Source organism: Eubalaena glacialis, chromosome 2 (assembly GCF_028564815.1).
Source record: "Eubalaena glacialis isolate mEubGla1 chromosome 2, mEubGla1.1.hap2.+ XY, whole genome shotgun sequence".
Taxonomy (NCBI): domain Eukaryota; kingdom Metazoa; phylum Chordata; class Mammalia; order Artiodactyla; family Balaenidae; genus Eubalaena; species Eubalaena glacialis.
This window is the reverse complement of record NC_083717.1, coordinates 1,408,163-1,424,971: the sequence shown is the minus strand read 5'-3', so window position 1 is coordinate 1,424,971 and position 16,809 is coordinate 1,408,163. Positions and strand designations below refer to the sequence as shown.

The 16,809-nt window shown below is 38.5% G+C and overlaps 1 protein-coding gene across 4 annotated transcripts in view; it reads right to left on the bottom strand.

The window, feature by feature from the left end:
• Positions 1–225: 225 nt before the first annotated feature.
• WAC (WW domain containing adaptor with coiled-coil) overlaps positions 226–16,809 on the bottom strand; it is an 81,860-nt gene continuing 65,276 nt past the window's right edge. For all 4 annotated transcript variants that reach the window (XM_061177618.1, XM_061177610.1, XM_061177636.1 and 1 more), the window contains 7 exons: positions 12,443–12,688; positions 10,917–11,039; positions 9,895–10,043; positions 6,630–6,748; positions 4,901–5,087; positions 3,562–3,689; positions 226–1,676 (listed from right to left, as the gene is read on the bottom strand). In XM_061177618.1, coding sequence (XP_061033601.1) covers positions 1,607–1,676; positions 3,562–3,689; positions 4,901–5,087; positions 6,630–6,748; positions 9,895–10,043; positions 10,917–11,039; positions 12,443–12,688 — 1,022 coding nt within the window. In that variant the 3' untranslated portion in view covers positions 226–1,606. The remainder of the gene's footprint in view (positions 1,677–3,561; positions 3,690–4,900; positions 5,088–6,629; positions 6,749–9,894; positions 10,044–10,916; positions 11,040–12,442; positions 12,689–16,809) is intronic.

The following is a 16,809-nucleotide window of genomic DNA, read 5'->3' as shown; positions in this document are numbered from 1 at the left end:
AATGTCTAACATCACAAAATAAGCCCTTGGTGCTGGCAGTTCTGAAAGCACATGAATACATCTGCCTCAAGAGGAAAAAAAGTCTCTAAATTGGGTAAGTTAAGATTTTGAAATTAGGAGGTTTTTCAGCATAAAGAAACCCTTGTGATCTGATTTAATACTGGCAGTGTCATGCTAAGGCCATGTGACCAATATTTTAGCAAAGAAAAAAAAAAAAAGCCAAGGTAATTTTATAGTAGCAATAGTTTCTTTTTTTATTTTAATATACTTTCAGAAACAATATACAAAGCTGAGCTTTCCCACCATTTCCAGGTAACAGCAGGAAGCTCCAATTACACAAATTTAGCGTTTTGTGATGGCTAAGATCAGCAGTCAGCACCAGACTTGAACAGTCAGCTACAACACAATCATCCTTCAGAATGAAATGTCATTAATAGCAAGACAGGTAAACCAGGGTTTAACAAATGACAACCACTTGGGAAGTGACTTAATCATTCTTGTTGAATTTCACATTTCATTAAATATTCTTATACACAATTTCCTGTTAATTGCTTTAAACAAAACCTCCCTTAAGGAATTATTTCAATTAAGTATAAATGTTCAACAAGAATAGTTCTGACAAAGAATCCCCAGGTAGTTCAAATTCTAATATGCATTGACCGAAGGTAAAGAAAAATAACAATTTTTGTTTGTTTTAACATGTTTATTATAACAGATACAATTCACATCTGACTAGCTGTTTCCTCTTCCCCCCCAACCATGTTCATTGGGCCATTTCCTTATATTTGAGCCATCAATGTACTTTCAGCACACATGCCCAGCAGTACTTTTAAGTCCATTCTTACAGGGTGCAAATGGATTTCAATAATTTACACAAACAAGTGGGTTATGCTCAATCACTGCAGTTTTAAGCTACTGTACACAGGAATGAAAAGGTTATAGAAAAGTGCCATAGCAACAGTGCCTTAAGAAAGGAGAAAAAGAGGAGCCTTAAAAAATGGATAAAATCAGATCAAGGATTTCAGAGGGAAATGGAACACACGGGAAATGAAAAACATTTCTCTGCAAAACAAATGGAGAAGCACTGCTCTTGATCAGGTGCAAGTGTGGAAACAGTTGTTTCATGGTATTTTGTACACTGCCCATATGGTTCAAAATTGTATCCTTAGACACAGATCGCCTGGCGCTTGCACTGAATTTTTTGAAAATGTCAAGATTTCTGAATGATAAATTAACCCCCCAAATTTTTCTTTAAAAAAGCTAATTTTGCAGACAGGTTTACATGTAAAAGGCTAGGTATTTAGCCACCTCAGCATTGATTAGTTTTGGATGTCTAAGCTCTGTTACACATGGCTTCCCATGGCTTCACTCTACAAAACATATTTACAACGTGAAGAATACATCTACAAGAAATCTACATTTCAAGGGTTTTACAAATCAATCTTGTATCTTTCCCCTGAATTGAATCTCACAGACCCCCACCCCTTGTCATTTCCTTTGCCCAGCTTAACGGTCCAAAGTCTACTTAAATGCAGCTCAAAAATGTTAAGACTGGGCAACAGATTTACAGTTCTGTTCTCAACACCATGTGCAATTATTCACATCTTCACACCATGAAGGAATTCTGATTTTTTAGCTTTTCGAGTTCCTTAATTTGTTGTCTCAAAAATAGTATCCTGAAAAATAAAAGAGGGCATTAGAACCCATGTGGTCATTATAAATGTTACAGAAAAACCAAACTTTTAACTATAAAAATAACTTTACAAAGAAAATGAGTAACTACTAATTAAGATGAAGTAATTTAAAACTGATTAGTCTAGTTAGGACAAAATCACCATTTGAAAATATTACATATATTAAAGTATCAGGATGACAAAAGTTAGAAGGTTTCCTAGTTTTCTAAAACCCGTTCTCAATAATTAGTTTGAATATAATGACTGACTTAAAAGGTAACTTTGTTCACTGTATCATCACCAGACACAAGAGGCAGCAGATAACATGAGATAAACTTACACTGCATGTTTTCTGGACCACAATACAGTAAGCCTAGAATTAACGAGCGGCAAGAGGCTAATCGTTTCTGAAGAACAATTCTCAACATAAATGTCGGTTCATAAAAATGGAGCAAAGTCCAATTGACATGTATATCTAAAACAAAAACTAAAACACAAATTCCACAGCTAACTCGATTTCCATGAACTCTGTTAACACTGTTCCTCTTCTGACCCCTTTCTTCTGCGAACTATGACGATTACTGCTTTGATATAGCATGGTACCTGTGTACAGTCAAACACGATACGTGACATATGACTGATACGATACGTGACTGTTCAGTAAGCTGCTGTAACAAGTATCGCCTGCCTAGCAAGCCAAACTAAAGTTAAGTTTTATGTACGTCAGAACCACTTTCAGAGCAATCCTAGAGTAGAAGATTCCCAACTGATGTTCAACAAGTACCTCCAGACATTTTAGTAGTTGAAAGGTTAGATAAAAACTTACTTTTCCAAGTTTACTATAAATCCCAACTTGGCATTTATTAAACTTTTGTGATTTCATGACAAGATTAACTCTACTTATTGACCCAGTCGCTCAATATAGACAGGAAGTGAAGCCATTGAAAGTTAAGTCCTCGATTTTGTAATAGGCATTAAAAAAAATATCTATACTATTTAACACGATATAGAAATCCTACTTGAGTAAGATACTAGATTAAGAAATATGAGACAGAGGGGCTTCCCTGGTGGCGCAGTGGTTGAGAATCTGCCTGCCAATGCAGGGGACACGGGTTCAAGCCCTGGTCTGGGAAGATCCCACATGCCGCGGAGCAACTAGGCCCGTGAGCCACAACTACTGAGCCTGCGCGTCTGGAGCCTGTGCTCCGCAACAAGAGAGGCCGCGATAATGAGAGGCCCACGCACCGCGATGAAGAGTGGCCCCCACTTGCCGCAACTAGAGAAAGCCCTCGCACAGAAACGAAGACCCAACACAGCCATAAATAAATAAATAAATTTTAAAAAAAAGAAATATGAGACAGAGTTTAAGTGAAAACAATTAAAGAAAGCAGATATATATCATTAAACTTCCTGGACAACTAAGTTCTTAATGCAATTGCCAGCATCTATCGATGCTGCGAGGACAATGCAAACAGTGACGTGAATTTCAGCTGAAATATGTGCCCTCAGCAAGAGAGTGCTGCTCCCAACCGGACAGGGGGCTCCCGGTAACCGGCTGCTGGCAACACCCCGCTTTTTAGGTAAAACATCACTGGCACCGTGTACTGTCATGATGACGCAAGAAAAAAAGTCTAACAATGAAGCATTTACCACAGGTGAAGAGAAATAAAATCTAGATGCCACTACCATTCGCCGGGAGTATTATCAAATTATGAAAATACAGTTTACAGTATCATGGAATGCGATGTATCAGAGAACTTTAAATTTCAGAAATGAAATTCAACTTACGTTCTTTAGTCCAATTTAAGATCTAATTATTTTAAGATATATAATTTTTAGCATTACCTAAAAAAAAACAGAAAAAAATTCATTTCAGTGAAAAGCTTACCTTTGCTCTCGCAAAGTTGCTTGAATTTCACATACTCGGACTAAAGATCTTAAATTTTTTAATTCAGTACAAATTTCTGACATATGAACGCTTCCCATGTTATGGGCTTCCTCTCGCAATCTCGATGCCTGTAATTAAAGAAATGAAAATCTCATGAAATATAAGTCATATTCACATACAAAAAATAAAACATTAAATTTGAGTGTAACTTTATACCAAGATTACAGAATAAATCTTTTCCTTTAAATCCACAAAAATGCTCATGAATCTAAGGGGGAAAATGATTTTCTTTTAAAAAACTGTCTCTAATGGTGGAAGGTGTTCACTTTAAGATTTCCCCTTCAGGTTTCCTTGGGAGGATAGTATTTCCCATCTCACAGTAGTTTCGGGCTGGGATAGAAGGACTCATGATTTGTGGTTAAATAAAGATGCTGGATCAGCCAAAGCGAAGTTCAGGTATTAACACTGATAAAAGGGCCTATTGTATCCCTGTATCAAGAGATACACAATGTATTTCCGTGAACTTACAGAACATTTCAGATGGTTAGTCATTTGATAAAAGGGAAAAGCCAATGGCAGTAACTGCAACGTCCTAAGGTCCCTCATCCCAAAGCAGAAGTGTTTCCTAACTCCAGTAGCTAGTCTGGAGGGAGAGTCATAAGATTAATAGTACAGCTGAACCTCGAACAACAGATTTGAACTGTGCAGGCCCACTTACACGTGGATTTTTTTCAATAAACACCACTGTACTACATGATCCACGCACGCTCGTTTGAACCTGAGGATGACAGGCTCCGGATATGGAGGGCTGACTATAAACCATGCTCGGATTTTCGACTACGTGGAGGGTCGGCCTCCCAACCCCTGAGTTGTTCAAGGGTCAACTGCACTAACAGGTTCTAAAACTATCAGAGTGGCCGGCTGAGTAGAAAAAGCACAATGGCTTTGAGTCATAACACTGCAGTAACTGGGTGACCCTAGTGTAAATCTGTTTGGTCTTAAAGGCCTCATTAGTAAAATGGAAAACTCATTATCTGCACTGGTTAGTAGTTTTAGAAAGTGGAGAAAACAAACATAAAGCACTTAGCACAGAGCTAAATGCTGAGCACTTGATAATGGGGGCTATACTGATAATTAAAATATTTTATGTGAAACCACAAAAAGTTACCTCACAAATATCCACATCAAATATTTTATAAAGTGACCACAGACAATCTAATTAGAAATTAGTTGTTTTAAATACAGCTTGAATCCTCTGGTCCAGATTAGATTTTCTCAAAGTAGAATTAAGTTGCCAGTCATCCAAAGGTTGAACATCTGCTGTGATCATGTAACATACCTGCTTCTCTGCATGATCTGCAGGCCATCCTTGAACATGTTTGATGAGATTTTCATTGAAGTGTGCTGCTAGCGTAGGTGTTAATGAACACGTAGGACGGGCAGATGAATTCTGTGGTACAACTGTTGCATTTGATGCATTACTACTAGAAGTATGATTTGGACCAGGTGACGGACTTCTCTGGCTACTAGAAGAGAAAACACAATTGAATGTGTAGTATGTTTAAAAGTGGTCTCTGGGTATCCTAGACACTGTCTGTCAATACCTTTCATTAATTTAAAGGTACACAAATTCCTAACAAAAATTTATTATTTTAACATCAAATAAAACAGAACTTAAAATCCGAAGTATACTTATATATCGTGTATTCCTAATACACTTTTGGGGGGTTACAAGAGCCCCTTTAACACTAACGTCAGAGTTGAATTTAAAGTATCAGTACTCTCCCAAATTTGACAGCAGAACCTGTTGACTTTGTATACTATAAACACTAACAAGAATGTAACTAAGCAATGGTCGCATTTGAACAGTTGTCGATATAACGCACATTATTCTATCTTAAGTACATGAAGATATGGAGGGGGAAAAAGTACGCTGTCTTTGACTGTTTAATATCAGAATAAAGTGCTGAATCCGAGGGTGAAATAACGTGAAGCAAAATAGACTTTTAATTGCAAAACAATGAATGAGTTTAGCGGCAAAATGAGACCAAAAAAAGCAACACTCTGAGGTTGCTTATCTTCTTCTAAAACTGTATGGCTTGGGCTAGGATTTGGGGATATAAATAATCACCCAAGTTGATTTCCTACCTGCTTCACATCAGTTATTTCCAAAAACTAAGTCTCCCAAAGGATGAAGCGTTTTCACCACTGAGGATATTTATAATTATACTGCAGCCTCTAATGCCAATTTAAAAAGAGAATTTCCCCCAAATGTTCTGAGCAACGGCAACGCTGCTGAGCAGACAGCTTCCCAAAGTGATCACTGTAAGGGAACGACTCTCATGTGCATGTATATGCTCTGAAACGCTTGTTTAGAAAACAACAATAAAAACAACCGCTGAATTATGTTGCCACCTCATAACAAGAAATAAAAATAGGAAAGTCAATCAAATGAAAATCATTTAAAGTTAATTAACAAAGAAAACCGACAACACAGTACAGCTCTACACAATACAGCTCTATATCTGACAAGCAATCCGTATAGGGTCAGAGTTGAGGCTATTATTAGGAAAGACACACACACGCGTGCGGACACACACACACACACCAGTTGTAAAATACTGGCCCAAGTTTTAGATGTGAGATATTTGGCTTTATCAATACATTCAAATCTAAAACTGCTATTAGGAAGTTAAAAATGGTATCATTTCCAACTAATGAAGTAGTATAAAATCATGTGCCCTCTACAAGTATCACATATTATTACTCCCATCATATTTCACCAAGTAAAATTCTAAAGAAAGAGCCACTTTCTTCAAATTAACCCAGGATTCACTACTAGAGACAATCTACTTATTGTAGTAAGATTTGCCTTTGTAAATTTTATAATACACAAAACTATGGTTAAGCTATTCATGGATTCTTCCAAGATCAAGTTCTACTACATATATATATATATATATATACACACACACATATATATATATATAAAATAATATCCAAACAATATGGCAATATGCCATATTAAGGAAAAAACAACGTGGCCTCAACACACAACATCAACTTACTTTGAGCGCTGAAGACTTCGAGGAGAGACAGGTTCATGACCTTGCTGCTTGTCAGCAGTTACAGGCTGCTGTGTGGCTGATTGTGAAACTGGTCCTTGCTTAACTACCGGAGTACTAACCTGAAACGTCAAAATCTGGTGAGACAAGGCTTCTGCCACAGAGACAAAAAGCATGAAAACTAGATAAGAACGAAAGTCCTACCAATGAAATTATTTCTGTTATTATTCTATTATCTTCCCAATTATTTCTCTTCAGTGATTTTTAAGGTAACAAGAGTAGTCCTAACTGTCCTTACCTAATAAGATTAGTATTAGTGATACACACATGTAATCGTGTAAACTATTGTCATTTAGGGCCGAAATCCACATACTTCTCTAAGTCTAGTTAGTAATCTTAAACACTTTATAATCTAGAGATTTAAAGAAGCAGAATCAAATGAGTTTCCAAAGGTCATGTAGTTAGAAGAAAGTCAAGTTTTGAGACTTAGATCTAATTTCATAAAACAGCCCTGGGCCAAAAAATTACTTAGCAAACCAGCATAAGAAACTAGTTCTCCTGATTTTGAGCCCAGTTTTCTTTCCAGTACACTACATAATACCTCTTCTGATTTACTGTTATTTATTTACTGTATCAATAAAAATAAATACGTTACCACATCATACAAATACAGCTGCTCAAATTTCAACCACATACGAAGAGAGTGTATATGCCGGTCTATCAGAGAATGAGCTACGGCCCATACATAATTCAACTGGAGTGGGCTTCAAAGAGATGTCACCCTATACAGGCAGACCAAGAGGTCCATGACTGCAGTGGGGACACATATATTAGGGTGGCCAAAAAGTTCGTTTGGGTTTTTCTGGAAGATGTTATGAAAAACCCAAACGAACTCTCTGGCCAACCCAGTATCATTCACATTCAGACACGACAGAGAAAAAACAAGCAGTCAAAAGTGGAAGCCCGAAATTAAGGCACAAAGGCAGACAGAGGCACCTGTGATTAAGTCTCACCGCTTGGCAGCAGAGGCTGTTATGCGGCGGGGGGCGGGGGGGGGGGGGAGGATAATTAATATCACCCCCCAGCGACTCTGGTTAGCACTGCTCCTTCTGAATACAGAAGAGCACGCTCTTTTATAAAGAATATTTTGTGAGATCAAATGTCCACTTACTTTTAAAAACAACTCGTAAGTTTTTAATGCAAAAAACTGAGAGCCACCTGCGTAAAGGATCTGAAGTGGCAATGTTAGGACCGACGGTACACCCAACACTGCCACCCATGCCGCGTGCTCTCAGGACGCCACCGCAGGACGAGCTGTAAGCTCTCAGAATAAGGTGTCTGGTGCTAGAACTCACCTTGTAATTCTTCTCCCATCAAATACAGGCAAACAATAAGGAACTGCACAAAAAACTAACAATTGTGACTCAAAATTTAAAAACTTAATCTAGACTGACCCCAAAACACACATAGACCAACGGCTGAAGTAGGGAAGATAAGCCAACAGAAGACCGAAGAGCCGGCCCACCATCCATTTCAAGCTGTTTCAATACATTTTTATTTTTAAGCTTCTGCTTATGATTTTATTTGAATAAAGAGTTCTTTGGCATGAAAGTCTGAAACAGCCCACTGTTTTACAACTAAAAAGAATTTCCTCCTATAGTTACCATTAAGAGTTAAAAAAAAATTAAACCTGTACATTCCAACCTCCAAATAGCCCAAGTTTTCCTGGTGGTATGCTACAGAGCAAAGAACGAGCGTGACTGGGAACTGCGTATGAATCAGTGCATGAGACTCCAAGGATGTAACATCAAGCTGACAGTAGCACGGTAAGGTCCTGTTCACAGCCCAGCAAGAACAGAAACCAGCAGCTTTCTAACTGTGCTCTGAGGAGCCAACCATGTACGATTTTGCTTGGACAACCAGGCAATGTAGCTTAGTATTAATAAAATGGGTTCTGTACTCAGAAAGACCTAGGTCTCAAAATCTGACTTGACCACAAAAATCAGACTTAACGAAGATTTCATTTTCTATTAAATGAAGCAAATAGTAGCTGATGTGAAAATTAATACATATAAAGCTCTTAGCACAGAAACTGACTCATTTCTATAATTTGTAGAGAGGTGGATGGACCTAGAGTCTGTCATACAGAGTGAAGTCAGTCAGAAAGAGAAAAACAAATACCGTATGCTAACGCATATATACGTAATCTAAAAAAAAAAAAAAAAAAGGTTCTGATGAACCTAGGGGCAGGACAGGAATAAAGATGCAGATGTAGAGAATGGACTTGAGGACACGGGGAGGGGAAGGGTAAGCTGGGACGAAGTGAGAGAGTGGCATGGACACATATACACTACCAAATGTAAAATAGATAGCCAGTGGGAAGCAGACACATAGCACAGGGAGATCAGCTCGGTGCTTTGTGACCACCTAGAGGGGTGGGATAAGGAGGGTGGGAGGGAGAAGCAAGAGGGAGGAGATATGGGGATATATGTATACGTATAGCTGATTCACTTTGTTATACAGCAGAAACTAACACACCACTGTAAACCAATTATACTCCAATAAAGATGTTAAAAAAAAAAAGTATGGAGAAAATCACTGGAAAACATGTTCTCTGATATCTCAGTCTAAAAATTCTACAAATATTAAGACTCAATTAGTATACCTTCTTTATCCACAAAGCCAATTAAGAGAAGAGAACCAGTGTATAAAAGTGGCACAGGGCTTCCCTGGTGGCGCAGTGGTTGAGAGTCTGCCTGCCAATGCAGGGGACACGGGTTTGAGCCCTGGTCTGGGAGGATCCCACATGCTGCGGAGCAGCTGGGCCCGTGAGCCACAACTACTGAGCCTGCGCGTCTGGAGTCCGTGAGGCACAACTACTGAGCCTGCGCGTCTGGAGCCTGTGCTCCACAACAAGAGAGGCCGCGATAGTGAGAGGCCCGCGCATCGCGATGAAGAGTGGCCCCCGCTCGCCGCAACTAGAGAAAGCCCTCGCACAGAAACGAAGACCCAACACAGCCAAAAATAAATAATAAATAAATAATAATAAATTAAAAAAAAAAAAAAGTGGCACAGATGCAATTCCCTCCTCCAAGCCCTCAATCAACTGAGAGTCTAACCTGAACCTATTCTCACTCACCTGTCATTCATCCCACCACTACCTCATTCCCCAAAGAGGGCTTCTTCTCCAATACATATTCTAAAACATTATGAAACTTGCTTTAAGCAGAAGTGGTTTCTTTCCCAGTTTCCCGCAAAGGCGACATACCTTTGGCTGTGATGCAACAGGAGGAGTACTCGCCAGAGGCTTGACAGGGACTGCGTTCGTCTGAGGTGTGCTTATTCTCGGAGACACGTACGATCTCGGGGATGATGCGTCAGACGTCAAAGACATCGGAGACTGATTAGACGGCTGGGCTGTGGAGAGTAAAATAAACCAAAAACCGCTGTGGTTTATGTGCAGGGGATCTTGACATCTCTCCACATGCCCCACACCCCCAAAGAGAACAGCTATCTGAAAAAGTCAGCATCTAAGCGCTCGCTGGGGTCACAATGACCAACTGAGCTGCTGAGCGAGACCAGCATGCCCAGTGCGGCCCCCACCAGGTCTGCGAACATGCTCCCCTGGAAGGCCTCATCTCACCCTCGCTGCTTCTTTCCCACCCTACGAGGAGGCCTGACCGTCCCCCTCAGGTCCCCGCCTCATGAGACCACCCAAGGGCTGGCAGCCCTCACTGCACGCTGCGTCAGTAGGCCAGGCGTTCCTGCTCACTTTAGCAGCTTTCTGCACTGGGGCTGGGGGCAAGCCAGGCAACCCTTTCATTTCCCATTTGCTCCTCTGTGTCCCTTCCCCACTGGGTACCTGCACGGAGAAGAGGGCTGGCTAAACCAAGGCAGGACTTGAGCATTTCTACATCCTCTGGTCAAAACCCATCTAACACCAACTTGAAGCAAACTTCAACTCTTAAAACAGATCCAATGATTCACAAAGATTGAGGGTATATCATAGTTTATTTTAGCTTTGGAGTAAAATATCTCACTAACGACTTAAATGCTGAATATATACTATATTGCAGATGTGATGGCAACAGTGTAAGATATATGTCAAAAGCCTGTTTCATCTAAAAAGGTAGAGAAAAATACTACTTGTATACAGCAGTGTTAAAAAAAATCAAAATAAAATCAATATCATAGCTACGCTCTCTTCAAAGACTAAAAAAAAAATCTGCTACGAATTCCACCTGCCCCCCACCAAGATACAATTCTAGAGGTATCTAAGAATATAAATACCTTGTGTAGAGAGCTGAGCAGCTTGAGAAATCAGAGAAGTTATGTTGAAAGCAGATGGTCCAGCAGTAAGAAACTTATGAATTATAGACTGCAATGAGGCTTGGGTCACAGCTGCTGTAAGAACTATAAACATATTATAACTTAATTTCAAATAAAAACACAGTGGCATATGTGGTATTAGTTACAACTTGAAAACTCAAAAGGAACCCAGAAAAAATCTGGAGTGCTTCCATACTAGAACTCCCGAAATAAAAGTCTAGAAGATAGGAGTAATACAATGAGCCTAGAGATGTGAAGTGATCTGAGGCAGAGGCAAAGAAATTTAATGGGTTTATATAATAAAACAGTAGAGTTTCCTTTACAGTAAAGTTTAAGTGTCCAGTTAAAGGAAACTCCTCTATGAGACTTTTAAAACAGCAAAGAATATTCACCGGAACTTCTGATTATACCAGAAACCTATCCGTACATAGGCAACGTACTTAGTACATTACTTGGAATCAACTGGATAAAGAGCAGTTATTTCATGCGATTGCATTATTAGACCAGCTGAGCACTCAAACCCTACATCAACACTCACCCCACAACAAGCTTTCAAAAATGGATATTAAAAATCTGGGTACTTTGGAATAACATGTATTTTTGAAGCATAAGATCTTTTATTATTGACATTTGCTTAGGCTATCATTTCTTCAAAATGTTTAAAAGCCCCACTTTGCCCAGTAAAATGTTCACCTATCAAACAAGAAAATACAGAAATGCTGAAGAGAATAAGCATGGAAGATTAATGACCAACTAGCCTAAGATACCTCCATTTTTAGGATAAAGGAAGAATTTAACCACTTATGTGGAAGTGTACACAAACAGAAAATTTTGCAATGTTCATAAGGCTTAAATGTTTCAATCTGAATGGTTTACGAATTAAAAACTACATCCACTTTTATTCAGACTTCTTTGAGGTGGCTGCCCAAATACTTTAGTAGTACACTGAAAAGCAAAGTTGGAATTAACAATGCAACTAACTAGGAAAAATAGCATAATGTTACCCATTACTTCCCCTCTCAAAAGTGTTTAAGTAGTTTAAGAACTACCTGAATTCCTATTCTTAGTAATTAGCATATTTTAAATATTCCAAATAATCATTTACCGATATACATGAGATTTCTTGAAATATGTTAGAAACCAGGTGTTTTCATATCAGTTTTAGCAAATATTCTTTTTTCTGTTTTTCACTTAAAAAGAAAAAAAAAAAAATCACCATATACATTAAGCCGACAGAACAGTTATCTCCAGTAACTACCAGGTACACAGCAAGTCTTGAAAAATATACAGAAAATCCAAGTACTGCTAATTCAATTACAGTAACAAAGACCTTATTAAGCTATGGGGGATATAAACTCCAAAGCATGAAGTTCAAATGTGAATTTCAAAACGAAACAAAGACCATTCCTATATTGGGGATTTTACTAATTACATAATTTTGCACAATGCAGATGAACTTTGTAGAAATTATCACAATGAAAATGTACCTTCATTTATCTTGGATATGTCCACATTAGAATTATTGAGTTGCAGCGTGGCTTGCAAAGCAGGAAGCAACTGTCTGAGCAGATTTGGGTCCTGCAGTAATGGAGGTATTGGTGACTGTGGGACAGGAGAGACAGGCATTGCTGCAGCAGAGGCTGGAGGGGCAGGCGTGGGGTTCAGTCCAGAGGCAGAAGACGTGGAAGGAGTTGTGCAAGAGTGTGACACCGATTTGTCTCCCGATGTAGATTCTAAATAAAAAGGAGATAATAAAGCTGAAAAACATTACTTCAATAGAGGAAACTGGAACCAACATCAAACAAGCAACCCCCACGTGGCAGGCACCTAACTCAAGTAACCTCATTTAATATTTACAAGGTAGCACAGAGGGGGCTCAGTAAATATCTGGCTGACTAGATATGAGGCAGACATTTCATATCCCGATTTCATAGATGAGAAAACTGAAAGATTGCATAACTTGCTTGAAGTCACAAAACCTGGCAAGGCAGTGGCTCCACCATACCCATGTCTGAGTCTCGCAGTACCACACTCTATTAGTAATGCTGTCTCAAACACATGCACAAGCACACCCTCTTGTATCGCGTTTTGCCTTTATTGCATTTTGCAGTTGCTGCCTTTTTCTTCTCCCCCGGCCCGCCCAACAAATTGAAGGTTCTGCAGCAACCCTGTACTGGGCAAGTCTCTCCGTGCCATTTTTCCAACAGCATTCTTTTTTAATTAAGGCATATTTTGTTTTTTAAATATAATGCTACGGCACACTTAATAGACTACAGTATAGTGTAAACACAACTTTTATATTACACTGGGAAACCAAAAAATTCGTTTGACTTGTATTGTCAGACCTGCTTCACTGTGGTGGTCTGGAACTGAACCCACAATATCTCCATGGTATTGTCCTGTATTAACTACACTTCCAAATAAGCTTCCATTAGGATATAAAGGGACAATACAACTCTCCAAGACTTAATTTCTATGCATCATAAAATAAGGTGAAAATGCTTATGACCACAAAAACAGTCTACTTAAGCATGACACCGGCCTTAATACCAATCAGGAGAGGCACGGTGGTAAGCACCCCAGAACGGACTAAGGATGTGATGACTAAGAGGAGACCCTCCTACTCCGAACTTCCATCCTTACAACTGAGCTTTAGGATTGCACACTCCTCTTCGGAATTAAATATATAAAGTAATGAACTACCTCTATTTGTACCACTTAATGATTATTAGCACTAAAAAAGATACTTTTAAAAGCAAGAAACTCCCACAAGACCCCAACCTCAGTGTTTAAAAATAAACCAAAAAAAGCATAAAACATGCATAAAAAATTATCCTTTGAAAGCCATCACTGCAAATTACTTATACAGATTCAACGTAACTGAAATTAAAAGCCCAATAGCATTTTGGTAGCATTTGACAAGCCAATTCTATAACTTATCTTGAGGACCTATGGGCTAGTAAGAGCCACAAAATGCTTTAATAAAAAGAACACAGCTACTGACATGCCTTGCCAGACATAAAAACTTTAACATTTAAAACAAAACCAATTTAAGGCAGGTTAGACTTCTGTATATATATTTAAGTCTTTAGAACTAGTAGATGAAAACAGAGGAAAATAACTTTGATGTGAGGATGCAGAAAATAACAAAGAGCAAAACAATTACACCCAAAGTACTGGTAACCAAAATACTTTAAGGAAGTCCTATAAATCAAAAAAGACAAACAATAGAAAGGTGAACAAAAGATATGAAGAGACAATTCACAGAAGAAACGTGAATGGCTTAAAAAACACCAAGGATGCTCAATTTCATTGATAATCAGGAAAATGCAAATTAAAAAGCAACAGAATATTCTTTTATGTTCATCAGACTGACAAAAATGTCCAAAGTCTAACAATACCGAATGTTCTCAAGTAGTGATGGAAACACCTAACATCTCAGGTGGAGACTAAACTCATATAACCACGCTGGAAAACAACGTGACATTATCTAGGAAAACTGGAGCTACATGCACTTCACGACCCAGTAATTCCCCTTAGGTATACACCCTTAGAGAAACTCTAATGTACATAAATCTGGAGAAATACTCAACAATTCTCATAACAGTGTTATACTTTTTTTATTTTAGCACAAAACTAGAAACAAAACACATGTCCACAAACAGGAAAAAGAACGTAAACTGGTATTTTTATACCATGAAATTTTACTAATACAGTCACCGTAATGGAGGAAAGAATTAGAAACAGAGGTCCAATGGGTTAACGACATTAAGACTAGATTATTCAAGATATTCATACATAGTCTCTTACAATCTTGGCTGAAAGGCTCTTGAATTTCCCATATATACCCATTTCTTGGAGATTTTCAAGCTCATATATACATTATATAACTGAATTAAGACTGCTACTATGATGTATAAAAGTTTCAGGAACACTACATTTGAATATTACACTGCTACCTAATAAGTATAAATCTTCACTCCCAATTCTAGGAACTAAACATTCATTAATCATCATGGCCCCAAAGAAGCCGGTAATTACTACTGAATAGCAAGTTTACTGCCAAAAACAAAACCCCTCCTCTACGGCCTTTTTACGCTACTGTAATGGTCAGGAGACCCAGGGACGATAGCTGCTTTCAGTAGATTTCACGGATGTGTTGATCTCGTATGATCCACTCAGAAGGTCTAAGACATTAATTTTTGTAAGGCAGATACTTTCATTTTAAAAGGCACACATTTTAAAGGAGGGTCTCTAAGTCTAGCAGATTGCCTACAGCATTCAGCTTTGCTGTTTTGGAATCATAAACAAGTATAAAGAAACTTGAAGGAAATAAGATCTTCCTTGTGAAAAGTTTATTACTTCCTTGTGTCAGTTATTACATTTTATGAGGCAATATAGACTATAGCAGCAGTTTTCTCCAGATCGTACACCTTAAGGTTCAGCTTAAGGAATAAACAGTTCAGGGGCATCTTAATGATGTTTAGAATGAAGCAAGTTCTCTGTTTTTACTTCCTGCATGAACAATTAAATTAGCACTTATATCCCTCTGAAATGACCCTTTTGTTACGTTTACTATGGTTTTCCTCTGCCTTTATAATGACAGGAGTTGGAGAAGGTGTAGGTTGTTTCCAAATTTCTTTCAATGCTGCTAAATCTATCCACAGATTTGAAAAATTAACACAGGCTTGAAAATTCTTCAGTGTTGCCATTCAATCCAGGAAAAGGAAAACACTCCAAAACAGAAGATACATATCACCACAAAGAAATAAAGTAACAATGTAAATAAAAATGTGTATCCTGAGGAGGGATTTCTTTTGCAGTTCTGTGAGAGATTATTAACGAACAGTATGGAAACCAGTTACTACTACTCAATACTTACGGGAACCTTGAGCAAGTAACATCTCTGAAGACCAGAATTTCTCTCTTTAAAAGGTCTGACTTTGTGTACGACTTATCAAAGTTTAAAAACAAAAAACAGATACCAGGGCTCCACCCCAGTTCTAATGAATGGGGCGGGGGGGGGGGGTGTCCGAGCATATGGTGAACTTCCAAGAGTTCTATGGGTGATTCTGGCACACCTTGCTGGTTATGAAAAAATAGAGAACTTCCCAGATTCCTTTTAACTTTAAAAAACAAAAGGAAACAAAACCAAAACAAAAATTTTAAAAATACAGCACAAACACAGAGAACTGGCGGAGAAAGGGCAAGGTCAGAGACAGCAAAGCTAAACTGCTTTTCCAGGTAGGTCTTCAGCATGCTATTTTCACACCAGTTACTTATTTTTAAAAACAGCTCCACTCACCCCCTTCTTCCTAAAGGACACACCCATACAAATGCCCTCCCGAAGTATGTTACATCTTAAACATTTTTAATACTACTTGCCTCCATCTAGAAGTATAATTGAGAAAAATGATTGAGTGTGATAAAAATATAAAACGCTACCCTGAAAGGCAGTCTTGGTTTCATCATTAAAATATAAACCAAAGCTACTGGTTGGGTGCCGCTCCTCTGCGTTCAGAGCGCCCTACCACAGACATTACCCAGCATCTCCTATTACGTAGCTTATTCTCTCTCGCCCTTCTATCAGAAAATGAACTCTTTCAGGAGAAGAATTTTGTTGTATTTATCTGTGTAGCTCTGGTGCAAAATGGGATCTGGCAGCAAGATGGCATCAACATGTACTTGCGGACTGGATGCCTGATTCGGCAAGAAAGGCTCAGGTGCATGTGTCTGTGCTGTTTTTCTTAAGCTCTAGGTTCAAAACTTATAATGGGGAGAAAAGCCTAAGGTCTCCAAAGATAATTCATTGAGCAGACAATGAACAGCTCACCTTATGCTGTGTTTCATAAAG